A 16,706-nucleotide genomic window follows, 5' to 3' on the forward strand; every position below is an offset into this window, starting at 1 on the left:
CTTCCGCCCACCTGCCTCACTAACTGCTTAAATGAAATAAATGCTTGGTTCACCTCAACTTTCTCAAACTTAACAGTAATAAGACTGAGGTTCTTCTTATAGGTTCTAAATCTAAGAGTCTCTCACTTTATATTGATGGTTTCCCAGTTTCTCCCTCTGCCCAGGTTAGAAACTTGGGGGTCATCTTTGAGTAGTCAAATATCAACAGCGTTTCCAGATCATGTTACTTCCATCTCTGTAGCATTGTTCGCCTCCACCCATACATTACCACACAAACTGCTGCCATTCTTACACATGCTCTGGTCACCTCCCGCATCGATTAATTCACTTCTATCTGCCTTACCACAAAAGCTTCTTAACAAGCTTCATCTTATTCAGAATTCTGCTGCCCATATCATAAACCAGGCTCCAATCATGTATCACATTACCCCCTCTCTTCAAAAACTCCATTGTCTCCCTATTGAACACCGTATTGATAAGAATGTTCTCCTCACTTTTAAAGATCTGGTCAGTAGTTACCCTTTTCTGGGAATAGACAGGTTAGACAAATGTTGACAAACTGCAAACATACTTACTGCTGAGCAACAGTGAGTAACTATATAAGTGCACCTACTATATATTATAAATATTATAAACATTATAAAGTGACCTGATAAAAGGGTCAATGAATGTTAGTGTAAGAAACTATAGGCATAAGTAGGTGTACACTATGCAGGTAAAATAAAACCACATCACCCAGTTATTGAGTATGAAAATATTTTATTACTAAAACGTTTTTCATTTTCAGTGACTTCACAATGTTTAGCCAAAAATTATTCTATCTGATTACTTAAAATAATTTAAAATATTGTGAAATTTCCTTACATGATTTTCCCCATGCAGTATTTTATATAGGATATTAATATAAAATAATTTATAATATATAATAATAATAATAGTGATCTGACAAATAATTTACAAGATACATTTTTACAAGGAACCCACATTAAGAATTCAGAAAAGGTTACAAATATTTCACATATCTGAACACACTGCTCATAAAACCTAAAAATCAGGTTTGTTAAATAGTTTCAAAATCCCACTTCGATGGCACATTTTGTACCTGCATAGTTTCAGTCTTTAATGTTGTAATTTCTAATCTTTACTGTCTTCCCAGCAGGCTTTGCCTTTTTACCGGGTTCAGATGTAATTCTGGCTTGTTTGTTTCTCTCCTGGATCGCCGCTTTCAATCCCTGAACTCGAACTGGTAATCCCGGCTGTGGAGTATTTCTGTGTTCCTCGGCTCTGGCTGACACAGGAACCGTATCTGTAAATTATTCAGAGGAAGCCCACACAGGGGCATCATGACAAAAGGTCATAAAAATGGTGTGCTGTGTGGCCTTGCATGTAAAGTTATTATACTGGAATCTGATTTGTTGCTTATAGAGATTTAATATTTTTGAAATTATGATGTTGATTAAAGGTTCAGAAAGGTACTGAAAACGGTGATGTCAGTAGAATTCAGGATGTTTTGACAGTTTGTCTTACAATTCCAGGGGCAAATATAGCCAGTTTTAGTGTGGAAGGTTTATTATGCACCATGCATTTTCTTCCACAATATGCTCATCCTCAGTATATTTAACCGCACTAATCACTGCCATTTTCCTAGTTCTGAGTAGTTTGAATTTTATTCACCAATAAACCACTTCAGAACCCATAAAACAAAGGTTAATGGTGAAATGTTGGCACATGTTGGTAACATATCTGCCTACATGCAGATTTGCCTGAGCTCCTGGCCTATTGCAGGGACTGTTGGGGTGAATCCTAGATACACAGGCAGAAGAGCAAACTGTGTCAGCACACCTGCATGCATCCAGACTACCCACTTCAGTGCCAAGCCAGCATAAAACCTCTGATCACTCTGTACAGTCATGAAACTGATAATGACAACGTGTTGTAATATAGGGCAATAAGAGAACATTAATAGGTAACACAAATAAAGAATAAAGATATCTCATGGTCTAAAGTTGCACACATATCTCTCCTGGAGGAAATTGATTTTTTTTTGTTATTGATGGTAATTCATAGAATGGCATGATGTTCTGAAGAAAAAGGTGAGCTCTCTCTGTTGAGTGCAATGCCACAGATTGGGTAAGCTCTGTCAATTGTCCTTGAAGTTGGAACAGTATGCTTTCTTGTTTCACAAAAATCTGGACATTTGCCTAGATACACTGAATGATGCAAATTTGTTCTTGTCTTTGTTCATTGCTTTGCTTCACTAGTTATCTAACAAAGACTCAAACCTTAAAATAAACAATGCTGAATGCTTAATTAATAATTTCCTTATTCCTAACTACAAGAGGAAAAACATTCCATAATGAATTCCAAACATTCCTTGTATGTATCCCTTCCCGAATCATAAATTCTCTCAGTGTGAATAAATGGGAATAAATGATGGCTACATGTATAAAAACAATTAATATTCACATACCAGAACATTACATATTATGTGTGATATGATCAGGGATGTGAACTAAAAGTACACTAAATGGCCACAAGTTTGTGGACACCATGTAGGCTAATATAACAGCTAAGGGGTATTAAATCTAAAAACAGGATGTTTAAAAAAGCACATATTGGTGTGAATGGTCATACATCTTCATAGGTAAGTGATACTGATTTAGAGTCCCCTGCAAAAATACTGGAATTACAGAGCTAATTCTTTTGTTTTTGCTGTACAGTTAAAAGCTCTGAATGTCGACTCAACCTCCTAAAATAAACCACTGAAAGACGCTGAGAAACAAGCTTGGAAAAGAAATATGCAATTGTTTGGTGATGCCCATTGCTTTAATATAGGGATCAAGTGTTATTTACAGTAAGGCCAATACCTTTGCTCACCTGTTGTTTAACATCTATATGGAAAGGAAAGCTGAAATTCTGATCAACTATCTAATACATCTTTTAATCTCAACCCAAAATGCATGCAGTTTATAGCAAAAACAAAAAAATTGGCTTCGCCATTCCATTAGTTCCAGATGGGAGCGTGTATAACTACTAACAGGGGAAGTACAGACATTCACCTTGGTCCTCACTGTTACTAGGAGTGAGCACTGTAGAACTTAAGCCATGCTCCAGCATCTTCCACACATCCTGTAGAGACTCATCAGTACTCATGGAGGACAGCAGGGTTTGGGGAGAGCTGGCCTGACGCTGCACTGGGCTCTTGTAATGCGACTGAACAGGGGGAATGTTCTCTTTACAGACTGAATGCTAGGAGTGAGTAAAAAAGAAATAAATGTTAAGCCAGTAAAAGCCTTAGCTGAAAGGCAACAGCTTTGTAAGGCTTTTTAAGATGGTGAAAATCTTTAGTTACCTGGACTCTAACTCCTGTTGGAAGTTCCCATGGGTTGGTGTCACTGGCCCCACTCCCACTCCCAGACAAGGGATGAACTATAATGGGATTTCTGTTACTCTGATCTCTCTGGGCATATTGCAGCTCCTGGATGGTGGAAAAATAAAATATATCCAAGAGTTTATTTACTGGATTGCAATAGATCGAAACGTTTGCAATAACATGTCTGATAGAAGAGTTCAGTCACCCCTTTTCTGGCACTCTCTAGTGGCCTCACTGATAACAGCATTGCATAAGAAATATGACTAAATCATAGTCATCGACATGAAATATGTTCTTTTGCACAGTAAGCTTATAAGTACAATGTTTATTTAACTAAAGGTTAAAGATTAGTTTTTGTGTCCTGCTGTCTGGAGCACCTGAGTAGTAAGCTTGTACTGAAGTTGTTCCAAGGCAGATAAACGATCATGTGGCTGAGCATCAGACTCATCTTTAGAGTCTTCTTTCTCACAAAGGACAGGCTTGGATCTTGTCACAGAATGTTGCAAATCTGACAGAACAAAAAATTGTGAATAATTAACATATTGTATCACAGTCTTACATTTGAATATAGCGTAAGTGCAACATTGAACTGAGGTCTTATGGTAGTTTAATTTGCATGTAATTAAAGTAACATATGGGTTAGTATTATTATTATTGCTAACCTGTGTGTTATGTTAACACAGAGTGTAGGGATTATTGTGAGGTATTTAAATAAAGACAACCAAGGATTCCCTGATGAAAGACAGTGGTTGGTACTCTAGTGGGCTTTGCATTAGTATTTGTGTAATCCATGTGCAGAAAAAAGGGATTTGTTCAGTGTGGTGGAAGACTGCTGAACAGTTGGGACAGTATTTGTTAATCCAGACATCCCTGCCACAAGGGATTCTGTCACTGTAAATTCTATTCAATTATATCAAGCAAACAAAGCTTAAACGGCTGAATATCATAATTATTGTATATATAGGAATTATATCATCTGAACATATTTAGATGTCGTATGACGTTACATATCAGGCATAACATTATGACCACCTGCCTAATATTGTGTTGGTCCCTCTTTTTCTTCCAAAACAGCCCTGACCTGACATGCACTGTGTATTCTGACTCCTTTCTATCAGAACCAGCATTAACTCCTGCAGTAATTTGAGCAACAGTAGTCCTTGTCTGTTGGATCGGATCACACGGGCCAGCCTTTGCTCCCCATGTGCATCAGTGAGCCTTGGCCGTCCATGACCCTGTCGCCAATTCACCACTGTTCCTTCCTTGGACCACTTTTGATAGATACTGACCACTGCAAACTGGGAACACCCCAAAAGAGCTGCAATTTTGGAGATGCTCTGATGCAGTCGTCTAGCCATCACAATTTGGCCCTTGTCAAACTCGCTCAAATCCTTACACTTGCCCATTTTTCCTGCTTCTAACACATCAACTTTGAGGTCAAATGTTCACTTGCTGCCTAATATATCCCACCCACTAACAGGTGTCATGATGAGGAAATCAATGTATCACCTGTTAGTGGTCATAATGTTATGCCTGATTGGTGTATGTTAACATGTAAAGCTGCTACATATTATTAGAAATTGGTGTGGTGTACACATTTCAAACAAAACTTACCGTGCAGCCCTGAGTCTATCAGCTGAGCCCTGAGTCTGTTGCCCAGCTCAATGAGCTGCTGTTTTTCCTGGCTGAGGCGAGATATCAAACGAGCTGCCTGTTTGAGTTTTGTTTGGAACAGATGGGGATTGCCTGATACAGTACCCTGTAACAGCAGCTGCTGCCTCAGGCTGATATTCTCCTCCTGAAGCTGCTTCACCATTTCGCTCTTAAAAAAAAAAAAAAAAAAAAAAAGGAGTGGGATTAAAATATGTAAACCAGGCATAACGATGCACATCATAAAGGTGTATAAAAAACTAAGTAATTAATTCGAGTGATGCCTTTTATATTCTTCAAGGAAAGCAAAACTTATTTTTTCTGCATACAAAAGCTTTATAATCAAGTTCAATCATGAATATTTTACCTGCTTTAGTACAATGGGCTCTCTCCTGCTTGCAATGTCCAGTTTTAGTGCAGAGACCTTCACAAAGAAATTGCATTTAAATCATTTCTCTCATCAATATTTCTAAGGATTCTGCGCTTCTGTTAACATACACAGATCTGTACATCATTCTCACCTCGTTGCCCAGGGCAACAGTTTCCAGATTATGAAGAACGCTGCCTTTTTGGTACTCCTCTGCCTCTCTCTTCACCTCCTCTAGCTGCATCTCTGCAGTAGTGAGCCTTTGCTTCAAACGTCCCTCTTCAGTTGCTGCGTCTCTTTTTTGATTAGCCAATTCTAATCTTAATGCTTCATTCTCCATTTGTTGTGAGTGACACTAAAACACGACATATAACATATTACCATACAAAATACAGTTCTTTCTGCTCAGTAAGGGCATTGTCATTTAGAATAAATTATTCCAAACAGAGTGAATCTTATAGCCTGGTTTTAGTACCTGCTGTGTGAGCTGATTAACCACTGATTCCAAATGGGCCAGCCTCACTTCCTGCTTCTTTAGTGCAGCAGCGCTGGCTACTTTTTCTGCACGCAGTCCACCTGCCAAAAAAAAAACAAAAAAGCCTAGAACAGCATGTTTAAGCCAAACCAGTCCTGCTCAGCACTGTTCTTAGATTTCACATAAACATAAATAAATACAAAATAGCGTAATGGACAATATACCTATAGTTTCGTTGAGGGATCTGATGTGGTTTTGCAGGTAAGCATTATCAGGTGAAACAGGAAGCACATTTGTAGAAGCTGGATTGCTAACAGTTGTTTTAGAGGCTTCTTCTAACTGATCTTCAAGATGTCTACATTTAGCCTTCAGCTTTTGTAGCTCCACTTCTAGCGCCTGGTTGTATTCTATAGCTCCTGCCATAACATATTAACAGTTTAATACAACAGAATGAGGCTAATGTAAAGGAAAGAATCAGTCTTTTAAAACAAAAATGTTCGACAAAATAAACACAATAAACAATAAACCACTGGCTGTCAATTCTTAGTCTAGAACTCATGCGCTCTTATTGTCTTTGCTTTGGTCCAACTCACCATAAAAAAAAGTCTATTTATTTGCTAATTATATATTTAAGTGTGATTAGACCTTGACACTGCAGAGTGTCAGTGGCCTACTGTGGCTCATTGATTCAGTTCCATGTAAAACTTCTAATAACTTCAAAATTCCTAAGCATGATAAAATGGCATTGTGGGCTTGTTGGCTAAAGAATTATTTGATTGGCTGTTCAGCCTACCAAATCACTGATAGAGAACGAAATAGCAGTAAGCAAAGCAAGTCTCATTTTTCAGCTTCTGTTCAAATGCTCTTTATATCTCAGATATTTCTAATCTGCTGTGGCTAGTTATATTTTTGCAACAAAATGACCAAGCAGACAAATTATGAACATATTATTTCAATACAATTCACAGAGGCATGTAAATGGCTAGCTAGGCTAGACTACCTGAATAAATACAATGTTACATAATAAGTATTCTGGTTCACATTCTTTGACATTGACCTGTTGTGTCACAGCCCTTGGAACAATGTAATCACAAAAATGTGCAAGGCATGCGTTCTTTTAAGAAGTCATAAATAACAGTTCTATAGTAAGTACCAGCAGTGGAGGAGGGTATAGGGTCACTGTGCTGAACGGTCACGGAGTTCTGAGGTAGGGGCACTTGTGTGCTGAGAGTCTCCATTTGTCTCCTCATCTCAGTTACCACCTCCCGCAGGCTGCTGTTCTGCTGCTGAAGCCGACGGATCTCCTCTGAAGGAAAGCTGTTACTTTCTGTTCCAGCTACCTATGAATTAAAAGAAACATCACAGCATACTTAACAGAGTGGCAAAACAGAGTGATTAAGTGACCAGTGCTCCTGGTGCAAATAGATTAAAAATTTTATTTTGATCACCACAGCCTGTCCCAGCTAAATGCTGACTATACTTAAAAGGCTCCTGTGGGGTTAACCGGCTGTATTGTGAAAGGGTGGGGCTAACCTGCTCTAAAAAAAATGTATGGGGCTAACCTGCTGTTACATGTACAGGTGGTCATGTTTTTGTTGTCCTGAGCTTGAAATCTTTTGGACTGGAGCATGAGTGCTATATCTGAATACATAAAGAGTGTTTACAAACTATATGCTCCTATTCTCTATAATCTTTATATAGAAAACCAAGGACAATACTGGTTTCCATGAAAGGGGTCTCATAGAGTGGCAAGAACGATTATACTAAGCCTAGTACAGGAAGGCTGTCTGCCAGCTGAGATAGGACATGATTCAGCTGCTCTACAGATAACTGGATGTGCTGCAGAGGAAACACGTTCACCCTCCAAGAATGGGAACTTGAGTCACTGGCAGAAACTCTGATTAAATAAACACTAATGAACTGAAAGCTTATAAGCAACAAAGTGAGTGAAGCAAACCCTTTAGAAGACAATACATGATGTAAAATCCAGTCTTAGGATGCCAAGTGTTTACCTGCCACTAGAGGGAGACACACAGATCTCTTTATGATCATCCTACAGCTTTACACTGTAATACTTAATGACAATTCCAGCTCTTGTCTATTCCTTCTGTCGGCATTTCTTTATTTTTACAGTTTATTTGTGACCAAGGTATGTATTTATATAATAAACGTAAAAGTAAACGTTCATGCTTTCAGGTAGTGTGCTCATAATTATGAAATTAAAAAACATTAAGATAAAATTCACCTTTGAATATATCAAGGTACTTTTATGACTTTTTCATGGTCTGTCAGCTGGCATGAAACTGTGTAAAGTTATACGCATTACTAAAGTGCACCACAGCACACCCAGATCCCATTCAGGTCATGACTGGGTCACTCTAAGGAAATATGTATTGTGTATTCTGAATATGTTTAATGAATGTATTTGGGTCACAGGTGATGCCTGTCAGATTCAGCTGTTCAAAATAATTGGACATGTGTGTTATCAATATAGCCTTTCCTAAAGTACTGCCACAAGAGACACCTTGAACTTTGAGTGCAGCATACTGACACTGTCACAGCATCGCTTGCTGACATGCTATTTAAAGGCCTTTAAATGTTACATGATAAATGACCTACAAAGCAAGCGATAGAGATAATGCATAACTCATAGCTCTTAGTGACCTCTGATAAATGTGCCAGCATCTCCCTGAATAGTTGTTATCTCACCCTTCCAGGTCTGAGTTATGTATACTAGTGATAAAAGATTTACTTCTCTAAGAATTAATTAAGGTTTTATTGAATGAATGGAAATCAAACGGTTGTAGTACTTAAAAAATGTGTGTGTGTGTGTGTGTATATATTTGTGGTCTAACCTGAGAGATTTTTGAGGTAAATCCATGCAGAGCCTGGTCTCTCTCAATGGTCACGCTTCTTAGCAAAGCAAGTGTTTCCTGCAGCTCTCGCTCCTTCTCTCTCAATTCAGCATTTACCTGATGACATACAGATCAAATCACAGATTTTACCGATATCTATTTGGAGCTGAAATGTGACCTGTAATTATCTTTGTATGTAACCGGTCAAGCTCAATGACCTCTCATGTCTCTTTTGAATTCTGCTGTGATATTGTGAGTTAGCTCACCTTTTCTCTGGACTGGGTAAGGCCATGGATAAGCTCTTCACTCTTGAGGTAGTGTTCAGCGCGGACTTCCTCACAGCGCCGCTCCCAGTCCAGCTCCAACTGAACACGCTTCTGCTCCAGAGCCTGTTCCCTCTGAATTGCATTAGCCAACTGCTGCTTATACCTGAGTTCATCACACAGGGATTATATCTGTATGCTTTATTCACAAGTAGAATTTGCAATACCTTCAAATCACTCTATATACTCTATACATAATGCTTTTCCAGGACTTCAACACATTTTTCCATTAGCTACAAAAATACATCACAGCTGTTCACAGCTCCTTGAAGGTCATCTTATAATGATTTTCTAATATCCCTGACATTAAAGCCAACTCCTTACAACCTTTTGCTGAATGATACTCGTAAAAACAAAACCTTTCCAAAATGACTTATTATTACCTCATCACACTGTTACTGAAATATTAGCCGTTTTCCCCAAAAACCACATTTACAAGAAAAACAACACACTAAGGAAATAAGAATGTGGGGGAAAAAAGGTCAGATTTTGAGGAATATATGGAATCAATATAAGAACATTTTTCCAAAAGAATGTATTAAAAAACTGGACAGAACTGGAGCTTTGTCATCTGTGTGTTCAGGTCTCATTTGCACCAGAACCTTGACTGGTAAAATGAAGGTTAAAGAAATTCATTTAGATAGACTGAATGATCTGGGTGATTATAATGACCATCAACCTTAGATTTTTATTAAATAAGTTATTACTGTATCATATTAACATATATTTGGAAAGGTATATACACTATATTGCCAAACGTTTTGGGACACCCCTCCAAATCATTGATTTCAGGTGTTGGGCTTGGCCTCTTAGTTCCAGTGAAAGGAACTCTTAATGCTTCAGCATACCAAGACATTTTGGACAATTTCATGCTCCCAACTTTGTGCAAACAGTTAGGGAATGACCTCTTCCTGTTCCAACATGACTGCACACCAGTGCACCAAGCAAGGTCCATAAAGACATGGACGAGTGAGTTTGGTGTGGAGGAACATGACTGGCCTAGACAGAGTCCTGACCTCAACACCTTTGGGATGAATTATAGTGGAGACTCCGAGTCATTCCAAAACTGGGACATCTGCATGCACATGAATTTAATAAGGAGTTGGCCTGCCCTTTGTAGATATAACAGCTTTGACTCTTCTGGGAAGGCTTTCCACAAGGTTCATGAGTGCGTCTATGGGAATTTTTGACCATTCCTCTAGAAGCACCTTTGTGAGGTCAGGCACTGATGTTGGACAAGAAGGCATGGCTGTCAGTGTCTGCCTTAATTCCTCCCAAAGGTGTTGAGGTCAGGCCCTCCAAATCACTGAATTCAGGTGTTTGTAGTCTCCACTCTACTTCATCCCAAAGGTGTTGAGGTCAGGACTTTTTCACTCAGTCAAGTTCCTCCACACCAAACTCGCTCGTCCATGTCTTTATGGACCTTGCTTTGTGCACTGGTGCGCAGTCATGTTGGAACAGGAAGGGTCCACTAAACTGTTCGCACAAAATTGGGAGCATGAAATTGTCCAAAATGTCTTGGTTTGCTGAAGCATTGAGAGTTCCTTTCACGGGAACTAAGGGGCCAAGTCCAACACCTGAATTCAATGATTTGGAGGGGTGTCCCATAACATTTGGCAATATAGTGTACTTAAGAAAAATACAGTTATTAAAATTTTAATAATCAGTTACCTATGCCCTGTTGGCTGTATGTACAGTATAACAGCAATACGCAGCAACTCAGCAACAGGTTTAAAGTCAATATAATCTCCATCACTTAACAGTGTTAATATTGATAAGCACCAACCTCTCCGAATCCTCTTTACATTTCTGTAGCTCTGCTTTGATTTTGGCTTCTCTGTCCCCCGCAGAGAGCAGCTGTGTGTCCTTGGCAACCGTTTCTTTAGAGACCTGGGTGATGTAAGCATCCCAACTGGCCTGTGTCTTCTCCAGCTGTGCACAGAGCCTTTTGGTCAACAAGAGATTTATTATTATGATGACATGACAGTTTAATAATTCCCTCTCATGTTACTGCTGCAAGTGTAAATCCCTAAGGGTAATAGGATCTGACTGAAAGAAAAAAAATAATGGACACAAGTTTATTGTTAATAATGATGGGACCATACCTCTGAATAAAGCATTATACACCTAACCAAATAACAGTTTTACCTTTTTATACGTATAATTATAAGTCTTGTTTGTGGAGCCAATATTAGAGATACATAAAGGCTTTCTATGGTCAGAGAAAAGAGCAGGAGTGTAAACATTGTGCAAAATGTTCCACAATTAACCTGCCAGTTCTTTCACTGGGAACAAAAAAAATTCCTAAATATATCTGGTTACAGTTGATATATGATCTCACTGATGGTAATACAAAGATGGGGGATTTGTAAAAACACTGTGTGTGTGTGTGTGTGTACGTGGGTGTTTTACTCCTTGATCTGCTGCTCTTTTTGTGACATCTCATCTGCATGTCTTTTGTCTCCCTTCTCCTGCTCCAGGACCATTCTGTCTAGCTGCATCTGGAGCTGTGTGGCTTTCTTTTTCTCCTCGTGCATTTCAGATACATGCGCCTCCTTCATGGCCTCCAGAGCAGTTTCTTTCTCCCGGGCCCTGCGTTCCAACTCTGCATGCCTGGAATGAGCAGGCACACCACAGTAACAGCACTAGTCACTAGTTACAGCATCCAAACAACCCTGGCCTGAAGAGCACAAGTTATTTATAGTGCGTATATCACTGTAAAGTTCACAACCTCTGCATGACTCTTGGTTTTTTTTGGTGGGTCATGTTGAATACCACCTATCGGTGCTACATATTTCATGCATATTTTTAAAGTCATGTTTTTAATGTATTTCTAAATTACATTTGTAAGATTATCAGTGTCATGGATTACTTTCTGTTGCTGACTTCGTCCTCTTTTATATGTTTAGCCTTCATTTGGGTCACTTTTTCCTCAAGCTCTTTTATCCTAAAAGAATGACACATACTCTAAGTGACAGAAATCTAAAATGAATTAAATGAGAAATAATTTAGTTATGCTGCACAGCAGAAGCACCTTGAGTCTTTGACTGCAGATGTGTTCTTGAGTTCCCAGTCTCTGTTCAGGATTTCTTTCTGTGCTTGTTGACAGAGTTGCTCAGACAGCTGCAGTGCCTCAACAGCCTCACTGTGGCTTTTGGCATGGAGATCCAACTCTTTATTCAGAAGCTGCACCTGTTAATTAAACCAGCACAAACAGCATAAAACTCAGCTTTCGACTGTTTTGGCTTTAATTCTTGTTTCATTGGATTTACCTTGAGCTCATGAGACAGCACAGCATTACGCATCTCATCCAGTCTCAGGTTGAACTCGTGTTCCCGTTTTCTCATCTCACTGTCGAAGTCTGCCAACATTTCCTGCCATGCATTACAAAAGGAAACGAGCTGTCATGTACATGCACAACTTAATACTGCTTCACTCAGGGCTGTACACTCGAAGCATCTCTCACTCAAACATACGTCAGAGGCAATTACAAAATATCTGAAGTAATTTATGCAGAATTCATTAGATTTCCCTATTTTCTATGTCTAACAGTCAACTGAAATTATTAGAAGCGTACATATATTGGTTCCCATATGATTTAAGCAGTGGTGGGCTGTGCATTTCACACCTAGGCCTTCACTGGTGTCCTTCATGAATGAATCCACCTCTATACCATCATTATAACGCCATGGCAATAGATACTAATCAACCGTTAAATAGCAAAGTAAAAAAGAAATTAGGCTACAGTATTTCACACCTCACAAGAAATAGTCAATTTTATTACAGTCCACCTTGAAAATGCATTTGTAAGGATGTCTGCGACCAAATCGATTTCTTCTCCTCTGTCAGCCATTGTGAGTTAAAATATATATACGTTATTTAGTTTGTGCGGTTTGCTGCCTCTGACTACTCCAATTATCCAATCAAAGAACAGGAAATTGCTGACGTAATCGTATGCCTGCTAGATGGCCCCAGTGACGCCAGCTCGAATGTAACAATTTCATTGCCACTTTTTTTAAGCTACGGGCGCCTGCACTATTGATTCTGAAGGCCTTAAGGCAGATTTCTTTCACTCTGGCAACACATGATGTCAGCCACTGGCTGAAATATGATTGGATAAATACTCTTATCATAATTATACACTACTGGAAGCAGCGCAACCAAGAGAAAAGTTATTAAATGTAGAGAATAGACTATTGGGGATCATTTAATACACATTCATGGAAAAATATATTAAATATATTAAAATGCAAGTCAGTGATTCAGATCACTGCTGTTTAGGCCAGCAGAGAAGGCCTTGCTGGCCCTGACGGTCCACCACTGGATTTAAGTATACAGTTATCCAAATAATACAAGCCAAGACTTTATGGAGTGCTTTTAAACACATGATACACTACCAACATCCAGCAGGTGACCGAGCAGACAAATTAAAATGTAACCCGCATTGAGGACAAGTTTATATTTATATACATAAAGTGATCTAAATGAACTACTGTGGTAACAAACACTACTGACATATTAAAAACGCAGCTGCTGAGTACAACTCAACTGATCCCAGCTCAACAAGCAAATGTCAAAGGCTGATTACATTGAAATAAATAACGCAACATCTATTTTTGGTATGAACAAAACAGGGCATGGCATTTTGCTCAACAAAACCATCAAACGTCTAGTCCCTCATCAGCTACTCGTTTTACAGTGCCACGTGAGAATTCCCTAGAGTTAAAACCGGCTGAGACCCTGAAACGGTGTCAGATGAGGTACCTCCAGTCAGACATGTAGGTTTAAATGCCATGCAGATTTATGGAGGGCTAAATGTAAAATAAATACAACATGTATTGACTTTATTATTTCTTTTATTAAATCAATAGCTTAGTTTGATGGCATATTGACAAAGGAATAAGCCTACGAAAATATCCTTAATGATTTGAAATTTCAAACATACCTCAGCAAGATACTTAGCATACTGTACTTCTTGTGCACACAATGATTTGTGATGAGAAAAAATAAACACACTGGTCACACTAAATCCTACATCTACATCTGACAAATTGGACTAGGCCTATGGTACCTGTTTCTGCAGTGCAAGCTCCCCATCTGATGCCTGGATTCGCCGTTGGAGATCCCGTTTCAGCATCTCGTTCTCTTCACGGAGTGTCTGAATCTCATCCTCCTTCGTACTGCGAAACAAAATTGCTAGTGAAGTGGGGATTCTCAGTGTAATATCCCTGATTCAAACATACACTGTCTAGAACTTGGAATGCTTTCAATTTATTCAAAGAAATTTCAATTACTTTTCAGTGCATTAATAGCACTCTGTAGATGTTAGCAGTATAACTGTAGCTTACTTGTACACTCTCTCCAGCTGTAGCCGGTGCTCTACTCCCCTCTTCTGATACTGAGACTGCAAATCTTCTTTTAGTCTTTTTTCCTCTCCCAGGGCATCCTGCAGTTTGGCTAGCTGGATCCTCAGCTCACTGAGCTCTGCTTTCTGGGCACTCTCTTCTGTCTGGATGCGGACAGCCATTGCATCGTAGCGCTCCAGCTCTCTATCCCGCTCCTCAAGCACACGCAAGTTATACTGAAAATCATCCCGCAAACGCAGGAAGCGTTCTCTCTGGGTAGAAAGCTCACTGGTGACCTCAGACAGTGCAGTCTCCAGCTGTTGAACACGCAATGCCTGAAGCTCTTTCCATTCTTTCTCCTTAGAAGCTAGCTGGGCCTCAAGATCTGCACTGTCCTGCATGGAGGACATGGTTCAGCCTGTCCTCAATGTAGAAACCAATCTGCAAATACATGAGATTTGTGAAGTGATGCAATCAACATAGAATTAGTGGAATAAATCATTCACATACCATAGGTTTAAAGGCACTCAATTATTCAAACACCACTGGCTTAAGGGGCAGTGATTTTTACATTAACAATGAGATATCTACAGACTATTTAAATCAAACAACTTTCCCTAAGGAGCAGAGCCAATAATGTGTGCCAGCCATATTGTATGTGCTTTGACATTAAGGGCAATGCAAAACTGATTCCATTTTTAATGCAAGTTCTAACATTTGAACAAAAGAAATGATCTTTCTGAAAACATACATTTCTATTTAGACCTCTAAATGTGTATTTTTTTATGTTTAATCTTTAAAAATGCATTTTAATAGGAACCTATCATACTATGATATTTTATTGTTATTAACAATCTAAGTGTACTATACACTGACCAGGCATAACATTATGACATCCTGCCTAATATTGTCCCCACTTTTGCTTCCAAAACAGCCCTGGCCGCCATGCACTGTGTATTCTGACACTTTCTATCAGAGCCAGCGTTAACTTCTTCAACAATCTGAGCAGCAGTAGCTCGTCTGTTGGATTGGATCACACGGGCCAGCCTTCGCTCCTCACGTGCATCAATGAGCCTTGGCCACCCATGACCCTGTCACCGGTTCACCACTGTTCCTTCCTTGTACCACTTTTGATAGATACTGACCACTGCAGACCGGGAACACCGCACAAGAGCTGCAGTTTTGGAGACACTCTGAACCAGTCTTCTAGCCATCACAATGTGGTCCTTGTCAAACTCGCTCAAATCCTTAAGCTTGCCCATTTTTCCTGCTTCTAACACATCAACTTTGAGGTCAAATGTTCACGTGCTGCCTAATATCTCACCCACTAACAGGTGCCATGATGAGGAGATAATCAGTCGTATTCACGTCACCTGTCTGTGGTCATAATGTTATGGCTGCTCGGTGTATATACTTGGAGATGGCTAGCGTGTTTGAACCAGGACACCTGTTAGGAACTAACACTTGACTCTCGTGCACTTTAACATGTACACACTTCCACATTATTGCTCAACCTCAGTGAAATGTAAACGTTTTGCAAATATGGCGACCAAATTAAATTCGACTTTTAACTAACTGCTAGTATTAAATATTACAAATACAGTACTGACACTGACGGTTAACTCCTGTCAATGTTAGCTTAGCAAATAACTATGTGGCATCCCTCTAGCACAGCTCACATTACACAACACCGCGTGAGCCAGATACACTGAAAGGACACTGTATTGTATATTGTGCATAAGAATCAGACATTTACCGCAAAACGCAAATATTAACTGTATAAAAAGACACAATTACCATTTATTCTACATCTTTGTGCAAACTCCGTCAGTTTGGTTCCTATGGGAACAGCAGACCTTGTGTGGTCCGCTAGAAGATTCCGTGCGAAACCTTTACTCGAGATGAGGAGTTCCGTGTTTGTTCAAAAGAGAATTATTTGTTTTTCATATTAATGTGTGCCTTAAAGTAGGCTACTTAAACTTCTAGGAATATTTGTGCAATCTTTAAGAATAGAAGACTTGATTACGATTTCCAGATTAAGATTTCCAGTAGTTCTTGAAAATGATATGGGAATGCCTTTTAAATGCCTTTCGAGGCTCTGACTAAAATCCGACTGATTATAATACTCCAGGTTTAGCCTCAGTTGACCCAACATGACTCAAATATTCCTTTTATCATGTATCCTGTATCACAGGGACACGAGTTTACCCGGGAAAACAAAGGACTGATGACGAAAGAGGAAACTGAAAACCTCTTTATTATTCCGATTCGTTCCACTGAATCGGTTTATTTGACTCACAAATAAGAGTCGACTCTTT

General features: G+C 39.2%; 1 protein-coding gene across 2 annotated transcripts; it reads right to left on the bottom strand.

The window, feature by feature from the left end:
- Nucleotides 1-836: 836 nt before the first annotated feature.
- On the bottom strand, nucleotides 837-16,610 carry ccdc57 (coiled-coil domain containing 57). Of its 2 annotated transcripts, XM_058407022.1 has the most exons (20): nucleotides 16,186-16,610; nucleotides 14,392-14,829; nucleotides 14,115-14,223; nucleotides 12,316-12,417; nucleotides 12,078-12,235; nucleotides 11,916-11,990; nucleotides 11,456-11,656; nucleotides 10,830-10,988; nucleotides 8,987-9,149; nucleotides 8,721-8,837; nucleotides 7,019-7,205; nucleotides 6,090-6,281; nucleotides 5,866-5,966; nucleotides 5,545-5,745; nucleotides 5,391-5,447; nucleotides 4,988-5,195; nucleotides 3,751-3,881; nucleotides 3,353-3,478; nucleotides 3,060-3,249; nucleotides 837-1,306 (listed from the first exon to the last, which is right to left on the bottom strand). In XM_058407022.1, exons 2-20 carry the CDS (start codon nucleotides 14,796-14,798, stop codon nucleotides 1,113-1,115), a joined length of 3,078 nt encoding a protein of 1,025 aa, XP_058263005.1. In that variant the 5' UTR covers nucleotides 14,799-14,829; nucleotides 16,186-16,610; the 3' UTR covers nucleotides 837-1,112. The 2 variants fall into 2 exon arrangements, with proteins under 2 accessions (XP_058263005.1, XP_058263006.1); XM_058407023.1 differs by lacking the exon at nucleotides 11,916-11,990.
- Nucleotides 16,611-16,706: the final 96 nt, after the last annotated feature.

Source organism: Hemibagrus wyckioides, linkage group LG13 (assembly GCF_019097595.1).
Source record: "Hemibagrus wyckioides isolate EC202008001 linkage group LG13, SWU_Hwy_1.0, whole genome shotgun sequence".
Lineage (NCBI taxonomy): Eukaryota > Metazoa > Chordata > Actinopteri > Siluriformes > Bagridae > Hemibagrus > Hemibagrus wyckioides.